Source organism: Brachycentrus maculatus, unplaced genomic scaffold (assembly GCF_059751285.1).
Source record: "Brachycentrus maculatus isolate JH-2025_06_01 unplaced genomic scaffold, ASM5975128v1 h1tg000338l, whole genome shotgun sequence".
NCBI classification, from domain to species: domain Eukaryota; kingdom Metazoa; phylum Arthropoda; class Insecta; order Trichoptera; family Brachycentridae; genus Brachycentrus; species Brachycentrus maculatus.
Window position 1 is genome coordinate 1 of NW_028281087.1, and position 19,443 is coordinate 19,443.

General features: G+C 32.5%; 2 protein-coding genes across 2 annotated transcripts; one reads left to right on the forward strand and one right to left on the reverse strand.

The window, feature by feature from the left end:
* Positions 1-75: 75 nt before the first annotated feature.
* Positions 76-15,371, reverse strand: LOC148303946 (ATP-dependent DNA helicase DDX11). The gene is made up of 14 exons (XM_088269095.1): positions 15,194-15,371; positions 14,999-15,122; positions 14,471-14,811; positions 12,177-12,343; positions 11,503-11,737; positions 10,074-10,341; positions 9,274-9,587; positions 8,452-8,637; positions 7,165-7,371; positions 5,872-6,060; positions 5,302-5,408; positions 5,061-5,224; positions 4,223-4,323; positions 76-3,606 (listed from the first exon to the last, which is right to left on the reverse strand). Exons 1-14 carry the CDS (start codon positions 15,320-15,322, stop codon positions 3,523-3,525), a joined length of 2,616 nt encoding a protein of 871 aa, XP_088125221.1. The 5' UTR covers positions 15,323-15,371; the 3' UTR covers positions 76-3,522.
* Positions 15,372-16,215: 844 nt separating this feature from the next.
* On the forward strand, positions 16,216-18,187 carry DCTN6-p27 (dynactin subunit 6). The gene is made up of 4 exons (XM_088269093.1): positions 16,216-16,326; positions 16,409-16,579; positions 16,677-16,858; positions 17,823-18,187. Exons 1-4 carry the CDS (start codon positions 16,316-16,318, stop codon positions 18,029-18,031), a joined length of 573 nt encoding a protein of 190 aa, XP_088125219.1. The 5' UTR covers positions 16,216-16,315; the 3' UTR covers positions 18,032-18,187.
* The last annotated feature ends 1,256 nt before the right edge of the window (positions 18,188-19,443 follow it).

A 19,443-nucleotide genomic window follows, 5' to 3' on the forward strand; every position in this document is an offset into this window, starting at 1 on the left:
AAGATTAGATTGTAACTATCCATTGACCGATAATATATCTATAATAAAACTAAATTGTCTATATTCCAGAACAAGCGCTCGGTGACTGTGATGTATGTCTCGTAATTGGTACTTCTTCAGTTGTGTACCCGGCGGCCATGTTTGCTCCCCGAGCTGCTTCACGAGGAGTTCCGGTAGCCGAATTTAATATAGAAGCTACTTCGGCAACAGACGAGTTTGGATTCTTTTTTGAAGGAAAGTGTGGTACAACAGTGCCACAAGTATTAGATATTTAACGTGCAAAAATATCTATGGTTAACTCAGGGAATATAAAATTATGATTAGGTGCGTATTAGCTGAGCGAGCAGCCTTCTGAGGCAAATGATTGGATGGTCCGTATGTCAAATATACGTTCAAAACACTGCTGGAGCAGAACTGAGCGTTGTCAGTTTTTGCCGATTCTCGAAGGCACCTCAGGACCATTGGAACACAACTAAAACAGTTGTATTGCGCCTCTAGCTTAAGGCTCGACCATGCTAGCCGGCAGCTTACGGCAGCCTCAAGTACCATATAACTTAAAAAGGTGCATATGACAAACAGCCTCTCAAGGCTGCACGCTCAGTTAGTGCATGGCAAATCTACAACCCGCTTGCAGAATTACTTACTTATAAATTGTACATTTCTCTTTTCTATGTCAACACATTGTTTGCGGGAAACGCTTAAAAGCGTCTTTCACATACTGTCAGTTGAGAGCAGGAGACGCTTATAAGCGCTCTATTTGCTTACTTTTGGTAGAGCAGGAGAGACCCCAAAAAATATTATACAGCTTGGAATTGGGTTTGCGGTTACTTGTGATTACTATACTAAGGGTCGGACTGCAGACTGTATGAGCATAATTAGCTTAATTAGGTTGGGGTTGATGTAAAAACCGCCCACAAACAATGTGTTATTTATTTTTTTATAGTCACTTTCATTGTAATAGCATGACAGTTACCAGGGCTCTATGATTCAGGAAGATGTCCATATAATACTAGATTACCTCATTGATTTAATGAGTATGAGGCCCCGGGATCCATTCTAGGGGGGTAAAATAAATATGAGTGATGTTTGCACACTAATATTTATTTAATATTGGGATTGATGGGTACCTGAAGTGCAGGACTGCATCTTGCATTCATACGATTAATGATCAATTTAATTAGTCATTACTCTCATGAACAATTTCAGGTGCCACGGCGTAGTTAGGTAGATGCTCGACTGGGAAACTGGCATCTCGGGTTGCAAAATGATTTCAAGAAATATTTATTTTCAATTGTGATGTATTTCTAACACCTACCTTTCCTTTCCTTGCCATACTACCTACAGACAAGCGTCTAAAACAGTGGCTTTGCGGATTTTTCCTTGGAATCACTAGAACAATTAGACGCAGTTAGACAGAAAGAGTAAGTGTATCCAATGGAATTTAGAAAAATTATTGTTTTGAGTATTAGTAAACTTTTTTGGTAATTTTCTTTTGTTTTCCCATAAGACCGCTTTTAAGATGGTCCCATATGGGTATGGAATTGTATAAAGTTAATGATGATTTAATTTATATGGAGTCAAGATGATTAGGACATGTAGATTGGGAGATATATCAGAAAAGTTTTATGTGTAACAATTTTGATTAGATTCTGTGTTCATATTAAACCACAAAATGAGGGTCAGAAATGATAATTTTAATGTATGAGAGTAATAAAACTGGGATGTATATTAATTGTGTTCATAAATACTTGCTATGGACTAGGAATTTGATACTGAAAAATGAAAGGCAGATTTCAACAGAATTGATTTATTTTCATTGGATTGTTTGCTTTATAATGATATAGCAGGATATGATTCTAGTTAATATAGAATTCTATAAAGCAAACACATCTCATATCTCTATAAATGTAGTTGATATATTGATAAAAGTAGTAAAATAATCAGAGTGAAAAGCATTGTTTTTTTTTGTATATATGTCGCTCATTCCTTTCAAGAACGTCATAAATCAAAAAACTTGATTTTTCAGGAGAACGTTTTTAAAGTTTAAGAATATAATACAATGTATTAAAAATAAATATCAAGCCACTTATTGAACTTTTTACTTTGCAACACATCTTTTTAAGTAAAACCTGAAGGTTTTTTCTCCATTTGAAAAATATCAAGTATATTTTAAAAAAATGATTAAACAATACCCTTTCTTCAAAATGCAAAAACAACACTTTCTGCCCTGTAGCGGGTAAATATTAAGTTAAAAATATGCCTCTTTTGCTGGGATAAAGTACATTTTCTGGGCATTCCGAAAACATGCACTACTGAAAATTGACGATTTTTGATTTATGACGTTCTTGAAAGGAGTGAGCGATGTATGTATGGGATATATTGATTGGCTCAAACATCTCGTTTTGTAGATTGTTATTTATGAAGATTATAAAATTAAATACGAAAATATGAAATATCAATCTTTTTAACATAAAATGTGAATATATATGTTTTCATATTTTATGTTAAATATTATAATATTTCGAATTTTAGTTATTTTATTTTATAATCTTCAGAAATAACAATTTACAGAATGAGATGTTTGAGCCCTTCAATATACATATCTAGAAAAAATACTAGCACTTTACATTATTTTGAAATTTATAAATTAGATTTCAAAACGTGATGCCTTCATCAATCTATTATTTTAGAGAATGCTGAAGTTATGTGGAAATAAAAAGAACATTTTTATAAAATATGATATTTAATGTAATTTAGATTAAGCCACTAAAAGAATTGGTAGTAAAAATCTCTCGACCCAATAATTTAATTTATTAAAATATTAAATTTAACCAAAATAATGTGATAATATATAAGAATTGTACTATTTATATCCAAGCATGTTAAAATAAGAATTATCTCAAATGAATGGAAATATAGTCATTAAATAAAATATTTTTTGTTTAACAATTTATTTTTATGCTAAACAATTTAATTTCATACCCATAGGGCGCTTGTGCACTACACGGAATTTTACTGTCCGGCAGTCCGGTTTTGAAAAATGAAAGCGACTACGACAGTTTAGCGTGATCGAATTTACGCGCACCATGTTCAAGCACTGATCCGAAGAAAGATGGACAAAAGCACAAGCCAATCATCCGTTTTATATGCTAACTGATGTGCCGGACAGTAAAATTCCGTGTAATTCCGTGTAGTGCACAAACGTCCAAAGAATACAAGGCTCCAACTGACATTCAGTAAAATGAGAAAAATTGTATTTTTTTATTTTTTATTTTTAGTTTTTGAAAGTTTTTGGGATTTCAGGAATTCATCAAATGTCTGAAATGATTGACTGCAAGTAGGACATGCAGAGCAGATAGAATGTCATACCACTTTATCTTTGAAACATGCTTCTTCCATTCCACATCTATGCATTAAATATACATAGATTTATTGGCACTGGAACGGTTTCAAGTATTTCACGTAAATTGTCATCTCATGCCTTTATCAAATAACTCCTTAAACCGCAAGCTAGTATGCTTGTTATTGCTGTGTCTTGTGTCTTGAAAAGAATTTAGCGATACTTCCAAACATTGTGCCAAATTTCGAATTTGTGATAAGAGATCTCTGCAAAAATCAAAATATCATTAACATCTTACTTGCTTATTGTAAATTACAAAATTGAATTATTAAAAAATATTATACATGGCCTGTTCAATTATATATGTAGACTGACGTCATAAAACAAAATGTACTTTATTTAGAAGTTACATATCTTCGTGCCCTTCAAATTTGTCACTTCTCCAATGTACACACTTATTCCAACGGTGTTTCCACTTTCCTTCAGCTCCTTAGTTGCAGTTACCGTAATCTCGGGAATCATCTCAAATTTTCTTCCTTTCAAAGGTCTTTGAGTTTGAGGAACAAGAAGCAGTCAAAAAGAGCGAGATCTGGTAATTAAGGTGGGTGGGAAAGAACAGTGATTGAGTGCTTGGCCAAAAAATTTTAAGTTCTGAAACCTGAATAGGCTGAAGCTGATGAAATGACAATGCTCCAGTGAAAACACTGTTGGAATAAGTGTGCATCGGAGAGGTGACTACTTTGAAGGGGATCCAGACATGTAACTTATATTTTATATAATAAAGTGTACATAATTTGTTTTATAAAGTCAGTCTATATATCAATGAACAGTCCTCATACATACGTTATTTGTTGAAATTTAATCACAATATTGGAAAATTACCTTTATCCAATTAGGAAGGGAATTGGTAACATTATCCCTGGAATATCTTTCATCCACAAGAATAACTGTGGCATAGTCCCCAGCATGACGCACTGCTCTCCCTAAAATATTGTTTATATGTTATGTTTATATATTTAATAATTTTTTTTTTTTTAAATTTCAAAAATGTCTGAAAAACAAAATGACTGTCTGTCTGATCATATAATAAAACAACACCTTTCAGATGATTTCTTGAAAACATTCTATTCATATTAATAGGTGATTTCATCCTCTGAATTAAATTTTCTTCCTAGACATGTTTTAAAATATATTTTTATTCAAATGTTTTTCATTTTACATCTTATTTTGTTACTTTTAAATTGTTTACTTTTCCACATATTTTTTTCTAATTTAAAATTAGCTTTATGTCATTGCCTCTTCCACATTCACGCATCAAGTTTTCTTCGGTCACCTCTGGTTCTATTTCAAACTACGTTCATCTCATAAATTAGTTTTACCGTTCTTTCTTCACTCATTTGATTCACATGCCCAAACCATATTGATCCACCTTTCTTAATTTTATTGATAATGGTTATCTCAGCCTTGCATTCTTTCCTTATATCATAAACGTTTTGCTGCACATTCATCTGAGAGAACTACTACTTTTGTCCTTCTTTTGCCAACTTCACGCTTCACTTCATACATTAGGGAACTAAACTGGCAGTACACAATTAAGTCCTGGTTCCAACCCTTCTATTCAGATATACCAAAATTCATTTGATTACTCAATCATTTTTAAATGTGCTGTTATTGCTTCCTTGTGATTCATATGTTAAATAAAATCATGTATGATATTTACCAATGCATTGATTTACAGCTTTGATGCAAAGATTTTCATAATGTGTGTTACCAGCACTGGATGAAATATTATCATTCAGGTATTTCATTTTCTCTTGTAATTCTATAGACTTGATATTTGGATAAGGCATTCCAACCACTATCACACATCTTCCCAAATTGTCGCTAAAACAAATAATTAAAAAATATATTTATATTCACATCTAACAGAAAGACAAAATGTACATTTTACAAGTATTTACCTGAAATTAAGGCCTTCACTAAGTTTTCCACCCACAACACTGAACATTAGTGCACCGGTGAATGAATTATTTTGAGATTCTATGGTTTTTTTATAGTTAGTGAGAACCTAAAAAAGAGTAGCATTTAACATAAAATATTTAAGGCCGGATAATCAATAGCCCGCAACTTAATTTTCTTTAAACCCAGGTAACATTTAAAGTAATTTTTGTTTGATACACCGTTTTAGTATTGAAAAAATAGATATTTCTTCAAAATAGAAAAAAAAGAGTTATTGAAAGGTAAAAAGGTAAAAAAAAAATTATTGTAAAACATATTTTTTCAATATATATTCTAAGAAAAAAATTGTGTGCGATCAACACGTGTGGCTAATCGCGGAGCTAGTCATATACTGAATTGAATATTTGAGAGTATACCCTTAATGGAAATATTTTTAAAAATCCAATAATTTTTTCAAATAAGTTGATGTATCAAGGTTGAAAATATATAAAGGATCAAGACTACGGTATGTGAATTTTATGCAGTGCTCTACACACCACAGTGTGTGGAAAAGGGGTAAAAAAAAATCATACCTGGTCAACTTGTGCCGTTGTTTTGGGTTCTCTAAATATTTTCTTCTTTTTTTCTATTTTGTCTAATACCCCTGAAGATCGCATGTGATTGAATACGGTTTTTTCATAATCATATGACGGGAAAAAGCATACCACACCGCCAGGAATTATATTGCAAATGTTTTGTAACACTCTTCCGAGTTCATTTAACTGAAATAAAATCAAGAGTACTAATTACATAACATTCATATGTATAAATAAGAATCTTAATATTTGTTTGTTCTGAATCTTAAATCTCCTACAGTTATTCACTGATTCCTTTGAAATTTTGACACAACATTGGATTCAAATACGAGCATATTTTGATACACCCATAACAGGTAAAAATACTGCAATGGCAACGCCATCTGTAGAACGAGATAACATTGCTCTTGGTGGACAGCGTGCTTCTTGACTGTTGCTAAAATATTATTTTTTCTTCAGCCTTCTTCTTGTGTCCAGTATTGAACAAAGGCCCCTTTCTTGGACTTCCACAGATCTCTGTTGGAGGCGACGTGACACTTTTTTAATGTCATCGGACCATCTTGTATGGGGCCTACCCACGCTTCTTCGTCCTGTTTTAGGCCTCCAGTCAAGCACCTTTTTCGTCCATCTATCCTCAGACATACATGATGATACCACATGACCTGCCCAGTTCCACTTAAGTTCCGCATTATGTTATATACCCACAAACATTGTAAAATTGAACATATCGCTCACTCCTTTCAAGAACGTAATAAATCAAAAAACTTTATTTTTCAGGAGAATGTTTTTAAAGTTTAAAAATATAATACAATGTATTAAAAGTAAATATCAAGCCACTTATTAAACTTTTTATTGTGCAACAGATCTTTTTAGGTAAAACCTTAAGATTTTTTCTCCATTTGAAAAATATTTAGTATATTTAAAAAAATAACAGAACAAAACCTTTTCTTCAAAATGCAAAAACAACACTTTCTGCCCTGTAGCGGGTAAATATTAAGTTAAAAATATGCCACTTTTGCTGGGATATAGTATATTTTCTTACATTCCAAAAACATGCACAACTGAAAATGGACAATTTTTGATTTATAATGTTCTTGAAAGGAGTGAGCGACATTAGAAATTGTTCAATTCTACAATGTTTGTGGGTACACAGTGTTACTTCTCTTTTCTTTCTTTTCCATTCAACCAGATGAGCTCCAGCAACAAATTACTAATACAGCTAGTAATAAACTAATATTCTCAAAGTGAAGATAGTACGGATATTACTGGGAAAGTAAATTTTTCTCATACCAGTTCCGCGGAATTTCTCATTTCATAAGAAAAATTTAGTCTCTTGCCCGAAGGGCCTTCAGACAGACATACGGGTAATATGTTTTCAGGCGGGATAACGTGACCACAAGAGAATTCAGTTATCCTGTCCGCACTGGCTCCGGCAGACAGGAACAGCTGGTCACGGAACTCGGAGAATGGCTGCATGGTCCCCCCAGCAAGGATAATCTGTAAACATGAAAATAAAAAATAAATTCAGACTGCCCTAAATGTAGATTCTTTTCCAGGAGAGTATCATAGAGAATAATTTAATTGTGAAAAAATAATTTTGAATGAATATAAAAACATATTTTATTTATTGTTTCTGCATTCACTTTGTGACATAATATAATTTAAAAGAAAACCCTTGTTTTTACTACTAGAGTTATATTATGTATTTTCTAGTTTTGGAAGCTACAGATGCTTCCATCTTCGGGTCTAAATACATATAACCATATTTAGACCTGAAGAAGGAAGCATCTGTAGCTTCCGAAACTAGTCGTTAAAATAAAATAAATATAACTCAAGTGGTAAAAAAGAAGTGTTTTATTTTAAATATAACAACAAACAATTTTTTACAATATTAATTTATTTCACAACTTGAAATACAATAAAATACATATTTTCAATATTAACACATTGTTGTCTGGGGGTTTTTAATCATCCCCGACATTAATTTATACTCAGGTGGTCTGCTGCCCGACCCTCAGTATACTAATCACAAGTAACCACAAACCCAATTCCGAACAGTACAATGTTTTTTGGGATCATAAGCAAATGGAACACATATAAGCTTCTCCCACTCTCTACCAACAGTATGTAAAAGGCGCTTTTAAGCGTTTCCCGCAAACGTGTTAATTTATTTCACAGCTTGAAACACTATAAAACACATTTTTTAAATATTAATTAAAAACTAGCGTACCATCACACCGCTTCTCTGCAGGGGTAGGCAGAGATAATAGAACGCCACACCAATCTGTCTGCAAAAAATCTTCGCCTGCTCCGCATTCATGCATCTCCTCATACATACCCGACGATAGTTCCCACTCCTGACTTGACCAGTCACAACTATTTGAAATAATTGATCATGTCAAGTTTTACTCAGTCTTCCTCTGCTTCCGTTAGCAACCACATTCGCCTCATAAATTATTTTACTATCCTTTCTTCACATAAAATTTTTGTTTAAAAAATGAATATATTTATATATTTTAAAAAGAATGGGTATAAAAAAATTGGTCTCTCAATTACTTTCCACAAATATATACTTACGGATCTCGCATCTCGAACAATATCGGCAAACTGAGTGGCAGGATTCAGTAGAATAAATTTATGATAACCATTTTCAAATTGTTTAGCCTTGTATGTAGATATTCGACCATCTGCATAACTACTTGTTAACTTGTCAAGAAATGACACCACACTGTGAATCACATTTCCCACAGAAACATATTTTGCCTAAAATTGAAAAAGATAGACGGATAACTAACACATTCTTGTCGGGAGCCATCTAAACACATTTAAAATAAATTATGAGTAAAAATTGTAGGCTGACAAAACTCAGTGTGTACAAATTAGTGGTGGGATGCGGGAATCTTGTAAACACGGGGTGTATATACATATATACATCTAGTGTTAAGTATCGCTTATCGTTACATGTCAAACAATCTACCTTTCTGCATATTTCTAGAATTTTGTATTGAAGGGACACAATGATTTTTTTTTTAAATGACAAAAAAATTTACAGCACAAAATAAAATTACCCGCGTTATTGTAAAATTTGGCAGAAAAATCAACTGACATAGTTGTGTTAAATAAGGGAATTAATTTGAATCTAACAAACCCCGGCCCTAATTATACTCAGACAGTCTGCCGTCTGACCCTCAGCATACTAATCACAAGTAACCGCAAACCCAATTCCAATCTGTACAATGTTTTTGGCGTCTCTCGCGCTATACCAAAAGTAAGCAAATAGAATGCTTATAAGCGTCTCCCGCTCCCTACCAATAGTAAAAGACACTTTTAAGCGTTTCCCACAAACAATGTGATAATACAAGTATAGTATTTGAATAAATTATTTAAAAAAATACAAACCGGCTGTGGTTCCTCTGGGATGATAACTTCAGGAATGTTTTTCTTCTTTCCTTTTTTATTTTCATCCTCAATTTGTGCAAGAAAGGATTGCAGTTTGATATTTGTATTTTTTTTATCTTCTTTGATATTTGCAAACGGATACCTTTCGGCAAACCCGTGCAACTTTTGAGCGAGTTTAGATTGATGGCAGAAGTTTAATATAGGACGGAGATTATAATTGTCTATTTCGGCAGCTAATACAAATTCTTGTAATGTGAGAATTCTTCGTTCTTCTACCAAATCTTGATCTTTTTTGGGTGATTGTTTGAGTGTACCTTAAATATGAAAATAGTAAATTTTTTACTTAAAAAATAAAATAGAAAGTTCTATTGCTATCATTATAAAAATTAAAAACATGTAATCAACAATGATTTGATTATTGTTTTTACAAGGGAAACAAGAAAGAAAAAATATTGTTTATTTAGTTAGCGTGTTTAGTTACCATGCCAAAGGCCTCGTGTTCAATTCCCTGGGGGAGGGTGGAAAATAAATTTTAGTAATTTTTCAAACTAATATTTATTTCATATTACCTTGAATACCTTGGTACCTGAAGGGCAGGATTGATCACATTGCCTTCATTGTAACAATCAATATAATACTATGTCAATACAATTCAGTGCCCTATGCACCATCGGGTGCAGATAAGGGTTAGATTATCAAATTATCAAACCATGGGTGCCGCCTAACCTATCAATTCATTAATCCGATACTCAGCAAAATGCAAACAACAAAAAAGAATAAAGAAATTATGTTTCCCAAACCTATAATTCTTCCGACAATGAATATCAGCTGATTCAAATAGAGAAGGTTCTTGGCTGCGAATCTCGAATTGTATTTTTCTCTATAATTTTTTAATTTCTCCAAAGCCGTCTGCAGCTGGAACCCAGATACTTCTGCACAGTGAATGTGCTCTATGGTATCGAGGAGATTGTGAGCTTCATCAATGATAACAATGTTGTTTTTGAGACTTATTCCATTTGCTTTCCTCGTTGCCTCGTGCAGTAGTGTTTGGTATGGGACTACAACAACCTGTAAAGCGTAAAATGGTAATAACCTTAGATATTTGTTTTTTTATTATTATTTTTTTCATCTTTATAAGCTTAAAAAAAAATTAATAATATTTTCTAGCGTTTCTCAAGTATGTGAATATAATCCAGGATTCGAACCTCACATACAAATGAAAGTGTTTCTGCTTAATAAAAAGCTTCCTTCATCCCACCATAGACGTCTCTAGTAAAGTCTACTGAAGTCAAGCGCTGTACTTCGAGGTTTGATCAATATATCAAGAAGTTTCAAGAACTTGAATAGTGTGGTTGTCAATCATGGGTAGAATCGGAGAATGTTACGCATGTGTAAATTAATCACCTAAACCAGCCTTTGACGGTCGTAAGCCCTGTAAATGCCCAGACTTCCATATTCTTCATCATATTTGTTGAGATGCCAAAAACTATGTATCAAATATTAGATATTTTATAATCATACATGCTTCAGAGGAAATTTCTGAAATATCTCTACATGAGGGAGTATGGAATCTATCCATGGTTGTTCCCTTCAGACTTTATTATGGGGATGCTTGGATTTAATAGTCTGGGGAAAAGAAGGCATGCATACTTAGCCACTCATTTCTTCCGTCTGATCCACAGTATGATGGTAAATCCAGTTGTACTGGAGAGAATCAATCTCTATTTTCCCGATAACTATTTCAGGTTTCGGCAAGTTAGGTTGTTCTGTCACTCAATCGGTAGAACCAATATGCCATTTTTTTACTATAGGTTACCTTAAATTTTTATATGTAGGTACATATATATTATTGTATTGCGTTTTCAATAATAAAAAATGGTTTTGTGCTGTTAACCACAATATTTTTAATTTAGAGAATAATCTATAGACATTTTTAAGCTTAGAGATTATTTATTTTACTACAAATCCATATTTTTCTGTCTTTACCTATAATGTGACTTTTTTTTGTATTCTGAACATGTCCCCAGTCTCAGAGGCGATGAATTAAAGGGGTTCTAATGTACTACTACAAGAAAGCAGCAACTCCCAGCAAAACAACACAAATCACCAAGAACAGACTACATGAAAATAAACATTGCCAAATGGGTACTACTTGCATGACCGTCGTAGTTATTCTTGTATGGTTGAATTATAAATATTTTATAAGACTGAAAAAAAAAACAAAATTACCTGGGCATATTTTATAGCGGCTCTGGCACTATAGTAGGGACATGATTCAACTTCTTTCCCCGTAGTAACTAAATCTTCTACATCTTTTATTTCCAATAAAGCTTCATCTCTCAATAGTTCAATGCCGGTCTGATTGTAAAATTGACAACCCGAACTGCATTTTGACTTTTTCGTAACTTTACCATCATCAACTTTTGTGGTTTTTCCTTTTTTCCCCTTTTGAAGCTCCAAACATCTAAAACGAGATTATTTAAATTGAAATACACATGGAAAACAAATTAATACATTTACTAGAAAGTTGGATTGTAAGAAAGAAAATAATTGTAATTGATTCGTAAGAAACAAAGCTTTTTTAATAAAAGTTTAATATAATTTGTCTGTCCAACCCTTATCCACACCCAATGGTGCACAGGGCACTGCATTGCACCGACACAGTGATCTTGATCGTTACTTACATGAAGGCACGGTGATCACTCCTACGCTTCAGGGACCATTCCAGAGTAATATTAAATAAATATTAGAGTGTAAAAATCACTAATATTTATTTTCAACCCCCCGCCCTGGGAATTGAACCTGGGACCTCCAGCACGGTAGCTAAACACGCTAACTATTACACCACGAAGGCGGAAAACACTTCAACATTGATTGATTAATGAATATAAAATAATAATTACCTCTCGTTGATAAGATGTGAACTCTTAAGTTTTTGTACGGCAGGATGAATGCAATATTGTTGCCTCGATGCTAATGACACAACGCGAATTACCGATGAATAATTTGTTTTCTTGATTTCATTCACAAACTGGGAAAGTTGAGAGTGAGTACGGCTGCAAAAGAATATCTGAAATACAATAAGGATATACAGTGAAACCTCTATCGTTTTTAAAGAGACCTATTGAAATAAACTATAAATGCGGGAAAACAATCAATGCGGGATGCAGAAGTCAATACACAAGGAGATACGATCGAGTAAAGATAACGTCCTCCCAATCTGCATAACCATTGGCAGGTTGAAATTTTAAGAATACAAGTTTTAGATGTTAATAAATGTATTTATTAAAAAAAAATACAAAGGTGAACAGAACCCAAAGATCTTCAGACCTCTTCTGCTGTATCCATCACACAAGCTTTCGATAGTCTGTATCTAACACATTAAAATATTGTCGTCGAATGTAACAAAATCAAGAAAATTAAAAAAAAAACATACAAATTATATCAAATATGTAGTATAATTCAAACGATGAATGCGGTAAAATGGTGGATAGAAATGGTTGATGTGATCTATTTTTGTATGAAATTAATTTGGGGTAGAAGAAATAAACAACACATCCGGGAAAACGATTATTCGAGGAACGATAGATAGAGGTTTCACTGTATTTTGAATATTGAAAGCATTAACTTTGTGGATCATAGTGATATATTATTTTGAGAAATAAAAAGACTTTGTTTTTTGATCCCCTCACATTTTTAATAACAACCAACTAGTTTCGGCAACAACCTGTTGCCCTCTTCAGGGTTTAAGTTTTAGTCAAGGTTTAAGTTTAAGTTTTCAGTCATAAAATAAACCCTGAAGAAGGCAACAGGTTGTTGCCGAAACTAGTTGGTTGTTAGTAAAAATGTGAGTGGATCAAAAAACAAAGTCTTTTTATTTCTCAAAATAATACAGAATAAGGATACTTTGAAAATATAAAATGGACGCTATCGGTTCCATAGTATCAATATGCCTCGATACGACAAAATCAAAGAGTTTAACCAGTTCCCAGTCTAGCCCAAGCGTGACTCGACCAAGGATCGCCACGCCGCTTCCCAACAGGGGTATGGAGATAGAATAGAATGCCACACTACTCTGTCTTGGCAAACATTCCTCGCCTCTTTCGCATACATGCATCTCCTCATACATCTTTATCTTCAAACCCTTATCCGCACCCCAATGGTGCATAGGGCACTGCATCAAATAAACGCAGTGTTATCTTGATCATTAACCCAAGGAGGAAAGGTGATTAGCCCTCCGCTTCAGGTCCAGGGTAATATTGAATAAATATTAGAGTGAAAATATCACACATATCACACAGGACCTCCAGAACGGTAGCCGAGCGTGCTGACCATTACACTACGGAGGCGGACATACCAGCCGATTATTTCAATTCCTGACCTGACTGTTTTCAAGTATTAGACCTACTTGATCATGCCAAGTTTTCCTCGGTCTACCTCAGCTCTTATTTCCAACTAAACTCGGCTTATAAATTTGTTTTACTATTATTTCCTCACACATTCATTCCTCATGTCTAAACCATCTCAAAATGCGTTTCTTAATTTTATCGATATTGCTTATACAATATTTTTTTATTTTATTTTTATTTTATTTGTTCGGGAATTGTACAGCTTTACATATAAAAAAAATTAAATAATAAAAAATAGTTACATTAACAATAATAAACATTACATTACATTAACAAAAATAGTTACGTTAAAAAAAAAGCCAATTAAACAATTCCACATTTATGTTATAATAACTATTAAAAAACATTCAGTTATATAAATAAATATAAATAAAACAACAACTGGTGATGTTCACCAGTCTGATGATGTCGGTCACGACGAAACCTGGTTACTGGTCAAATAAAATTCATGTGGAAAAAGTTACATATTTGTTACTTTATCCTATAAAACGCAGTTCCACCAAGAAATGTCAGTACAAAACTTACATAAAGATAATGCTTAACATGGCCTTAACTAACTAACCATCACGCCGCTTCTCCGCAGGGGTAGGCAGAGAGAATAGAACGCCACACCACTCTGTCTTTGAAAACATACTTTACCTCTTCCACGTTCATGCATCTCTTCATACATACCTGCCGATTGTTTAGACTCCTAACCTGACCGCTCTTAAGTATTTGGCATACCTGATCGTGTCAATTTTTTGCCTTGGTCTTGCATTCTTTCAATTTTAAAAATCCAATAAACTTACTTTCACCCCATCATTTTCTAATACTTCTTCATCCACATCATCAGTATCATCCAATTCAGGGGGAATTTCATCTAAAAGTAAATCATCATCATCATATGGAACTTCCTCACTAGATTTGACGATATCCTTGTCTGGAGATTCTACTGTCTTTATTTGTTGTAATTTATTTCTTTCATTTTTCCATTTCCCCTTTTTATTTTCTTTTTCAATATTTTTACGGGATCTTAGGTTATCAATCATTTCCTTATATTTAGTTATATTTTCAAGTTTTTTCTTGAGAATATTCATTTCGGAAGTTTTCTGAATTTTATCATACTCGCTATTCAACCAATCGTCGCCATCTAAAAGTGAAAAAATTATTAGCCATTGTTGTATAGTTCTTACAAATATATTTCCATGCAGTTTGTGAAGTTCTTGGAAGCATATTACCAGTTCTTTTAATGTTCCATTTGAGTTTTTTTTATAAAATGTCAAGAGGTTATTAAAAGAAGTCGAAGAAAAAAATACTTCAAATATTTTATAAATTACCTGTATCATTTGATTGAACTGATAGCTTTAAGTTCTCGATTTTGTTGGTTAAAGTTGATATTTCAGCAAGTTCATAGTCCTGCAACCACTTCAAAGCTCCACAACACAAACTAAGCGATTTTCCCTGGAATTTAAACAAAACATTGGTGTCCCCCAAAAAAGCAAACGAATCAGTTTTCAAAAGTGTCAACTTACTGTTCCAGTAGGACTTTCGAATATTCCAAGTTTTCCAGCTTCTAATGATGTATATAGTTTTTTCATGAAATCTTTTTGAATGTTATAAGGTTCGTCGTAAGGAAAATTAAAGTTTTCCGGGGTTTCCATCTCATTCGCAGCTGACCTATTCTTACTTTCAATAACACTCGACTTTTGACACTTTTGACATACGCGCCAAAATATAAAATTGGATAAGTGTCATCTCTATGGAATAACCTCTTTTTCATCTAATTAATTTATGGCTTTCGATGAAATATTATACAGATCGTAAAGAACTCGACAATTACGAAATAAGTCATCCATACATTAATCTAAAGTCCACGTAAATATCATTTTCCAAAATAATTGCGCTGAAAAAACATAGAATTACATACATTTAAACGTTCAACAGAAAATTTTAAAGGAAATATATTTCTTTACTGAGTTATCTTTTTTTTACCCATTATATCCATTACCTTTTTACCCATTATTTACCCATTAATTTTTACCCATTATTGACAACCACACAACTGAAATTCTTAGAAGTACTATACAAATATGGACCAATTTAGAAACATTGTTCTTGAATCACTATAACTTCACTAGAGACATCTATTGGTGAGATGAATAGAAGTTTTTTATTGAGCAGAAATTATTTTATTAAAAAGTGAGGTCCGAATCCTGAATTAAAATCACATACACGAGAAACGCCACAAAATATCGTTTTCTTTTTTTTTTAATTTTAGCTTATTATTTGACCAGTAAATTTATTTATAACATTTTGATAGTGTCCGAATACTAGATAATCTCCAATTATAGGAGTTATTTTTCGTATTATTTTTTGACTTCCTATCAATTTTTTATAAGTAATCTTAACTCGAAATTCATTTTTACATTTCACGTTGTGTATGGGGCTATTTATATTTGCAATTCACTACCACAGGTTTTTTTTAGGTAGTAGGTACTTACCAACTCTACAATTATTTTTTTTAAGTATCTCCATAGATAATTTCAATCTACCTGCAACTGTCACTAGTTGTCATTGCGGTTGTCACATTCTGTTTTCTGTTATCGTGTTTATTTTCGTTTATCTATTGAACCTATTGTTATTCTTCCTTAAGAATGTCGTCAGGGTTAGATTAATTTTGATTTATTTAACCCATGATAATATGGAGTTAAAAAAAACATCTGTTTTTATCATTTTTATTGTTTCAGAGTCAAAATAATGCCAGGTGCTACCGTCTGCGAAGACTGTGTATTAAAAGGTGATATTACTATAGCTGGAGGCACAGTTATCCACCCGAGGGCCACAATAATTGCCGAAGGTGGTCCGATAATCATTTCGGAATATTGTATTGTCGAGGAATACGCCACTATTATGCATCTGTGAGTTTCATATCTTGCGTTTATTAGATGCTTAGTATTATATATTTTCTGGTCATCGCTATCGCTCTTCTGTGTCTTAATTTTGTTTTTGTTAAAGGGCTAATCCTGACGCTGAAGAAAAGGCTGGAGTTCACAAGCCCCTGATAATTGGAGCACACAATGTATTTGAAGTTGGTTGCAGAGTAGAGTCATACTCTGGCCATATTGGAGAAAGTAATGTCTTCGAATGTAAATCTTTCTTGGGGCCGAAAGTTGCTGTAGGAAGCGGATGTGTTATAGGTATATTTCTCAACAGTATATTCCTATTGAAAAATTTAAACATATTTCGAATTATTCTTTTAACCCTCCTTTCCCGGTGTTGTGTACCTAGTACACATTGGTTCTAATAACCATAATATCTCTATAAATGTATAATAATAAATACAAGGCTGAGATTTTAGGTATTCCTCCATAACATATTTACGCATTGATTTAAAAAATAATATTAATAATAATCAAAAATTATCAGGTACATCGGAGGTATTTTGTAAATATCAGAAACAAATTCGCGTATAATCAGCGCGTAAAGAGTGTGCGGGAACCGCGACACTATATTCGCATCTCAGTCTTGCATACTTACACTGTCCAAGCGTGAGGAGCTCAAAGCTCAATGATCTCTGGCTAGCTAGCGAGCTAGCCCGAGTAGCTCTTGAGTTTTCGACAAGAGTGGACCTATGCTTGTTCTGTAAGCGTTGCCAGATGATTTGTTATGTTTTCAGCAAAAAAATCTAAATTATTATAATTTTTTACTTTGTTTGTAATTAATCAAGGGGAATTCATTCACAGTGAAGCGCCCTTGAGGTATTTTTTTACGAAAATGGCGCTATATAAGTTATCCAATTTTATTATTATTATTATTAATAGTTATGAATGTCCGTAATTTTTCCGATTTAAAATCGGTAATTTTTTATTGTGTAGTGACTACCCAACACCGGGATGCGCATTTTATTTTAGCACCGGAGGGAAAGGTTAAATGGAGGACCAAGTAGTGCTGTAATCATCGATCTCTTTTATCATATTTTATATCTGTGGTCCATACATTTTTTTTCTGCCTTGCATTTCTATTCTTTATTTTTGTATGGCACCAACCGCTTAGCTATAATACACATAAACATACTTATTTAGAATTTTATACACACTTACTTATTTAGATAAGGCAGGTGGTGAATGCTTCCAAATGTTTTAATTACGTATTATTCCACAGGTGCTGCTTGTAAATTAGAAGAAGCAACATTAACAGACAATACTATAATATACGGAAGCGAACACATAATGAGGGAAGCAATGGAGAAGCAGCCCTCGCAAGTGTTACAGCTTGATTTTCTTAGCAAGATTCTACCCAATTATCACAAGCTACGCAAACCCAACGTACAAGTGAAACGACATCAGCCGAAACCCACTCCGGATAGTTGATCATATGTACTTTTTTTAAGACTTGCATTCTTCTGAATCTGTTATTAAATTGAGAATGTTTTTTTGTTTAATATCAATCTAATATATCTGATATGATTTATCTATTTATGAATAAATATAGTATTATTATAACAAAATAAATTTATGCAACTATAATTTAATGCCTACTTTATTTGAACATAATTGAAATCAATTTACATATTAAACCCTGATGAAGATAAGGTTCTCGTCGAAACTGGTTGGAGAAAAAACGTACTAATAAAAATGTGGTTAAAAACAAAGTTGTTTTATTTTATAAAGAACCCACCAGCCTGATGTGTCTATAGAAAACAAATAAACTATCCCATGTCATCGAAAAAATACATGTACCAAGCTCTAAAATTTAGAATTAGCTTCACATACGGTGTTTGAAAATGATGCGGAATGCATCGAAACACGTGTCACAGTAGATTTTAAGAAATAGTGGTATTTACTAAGTAACACATTAATTAAAAATAGATAGATTTTACCACAAAGTGACTGCCGAATCAATTAATGAAAAAATAAAGAAATATGGTATATGTAAAAAATATGCGGGTGTCAGTAATCAAAAGGGATTTTTAAAATATTGTATTTTATTTCACTTTTTTTGTTTCCATTTCAAATAATTAATTTATAGCCTTGTGCAGTACAGAATTAAATGATTTTATTATTTTTTTTATGTTGATGTAGTAACCTAATCCTTTTTCTTTTGGTGTTGTATCAACACCCATGTTGATTCTACTATATTTTTCTCCAATTCTATTATTGTCTCTGCATTAAATAATTTAATAAAAAATGGAATACTATGATTAATATTCTTTTATTGACTTTAGTTCTTTCATTATTGAGTACGCATTTGTATATATTTTTACATACATTAATTCTCAAAGATTTAAATTATTTAATATTATAAATATTATCTTGATTTCAGATAAGTAAAATGTTACTACAGGAGTTTCTACTATCAAATTTCGTGTTTTGAATTATTTTTCAGTATTCTATTTCCATACATATCTCCTTATTCTCCCCAATAATTATATTTATTTAGCTAACTTTTGTTATAATATGTTCAACGTTTTAAGAAAATCATAGTTTTGAATCTAGTAAAAGGTACTCATAAATATTTTAAAACTTTATCTCCCCTTAATGTTAGCTATCTTATGTTACTGGTATTGTTCTTCCATATTTGCGTTTTTTTTACTAACATTCTATTTCAATTATTCTCAGTTTAGTTAATTCAGTACCTACTTTATTTGATAGATTAGTCGCTTTATAAATTCCCCCTGATATCAATGCGTCGTCTGAAAACACCTAAATTTTATAGTAGATTTGAACACACTTAAAATATTTTGTTTACAATATTTCGAATGTAAATAATAAATACGAACGAT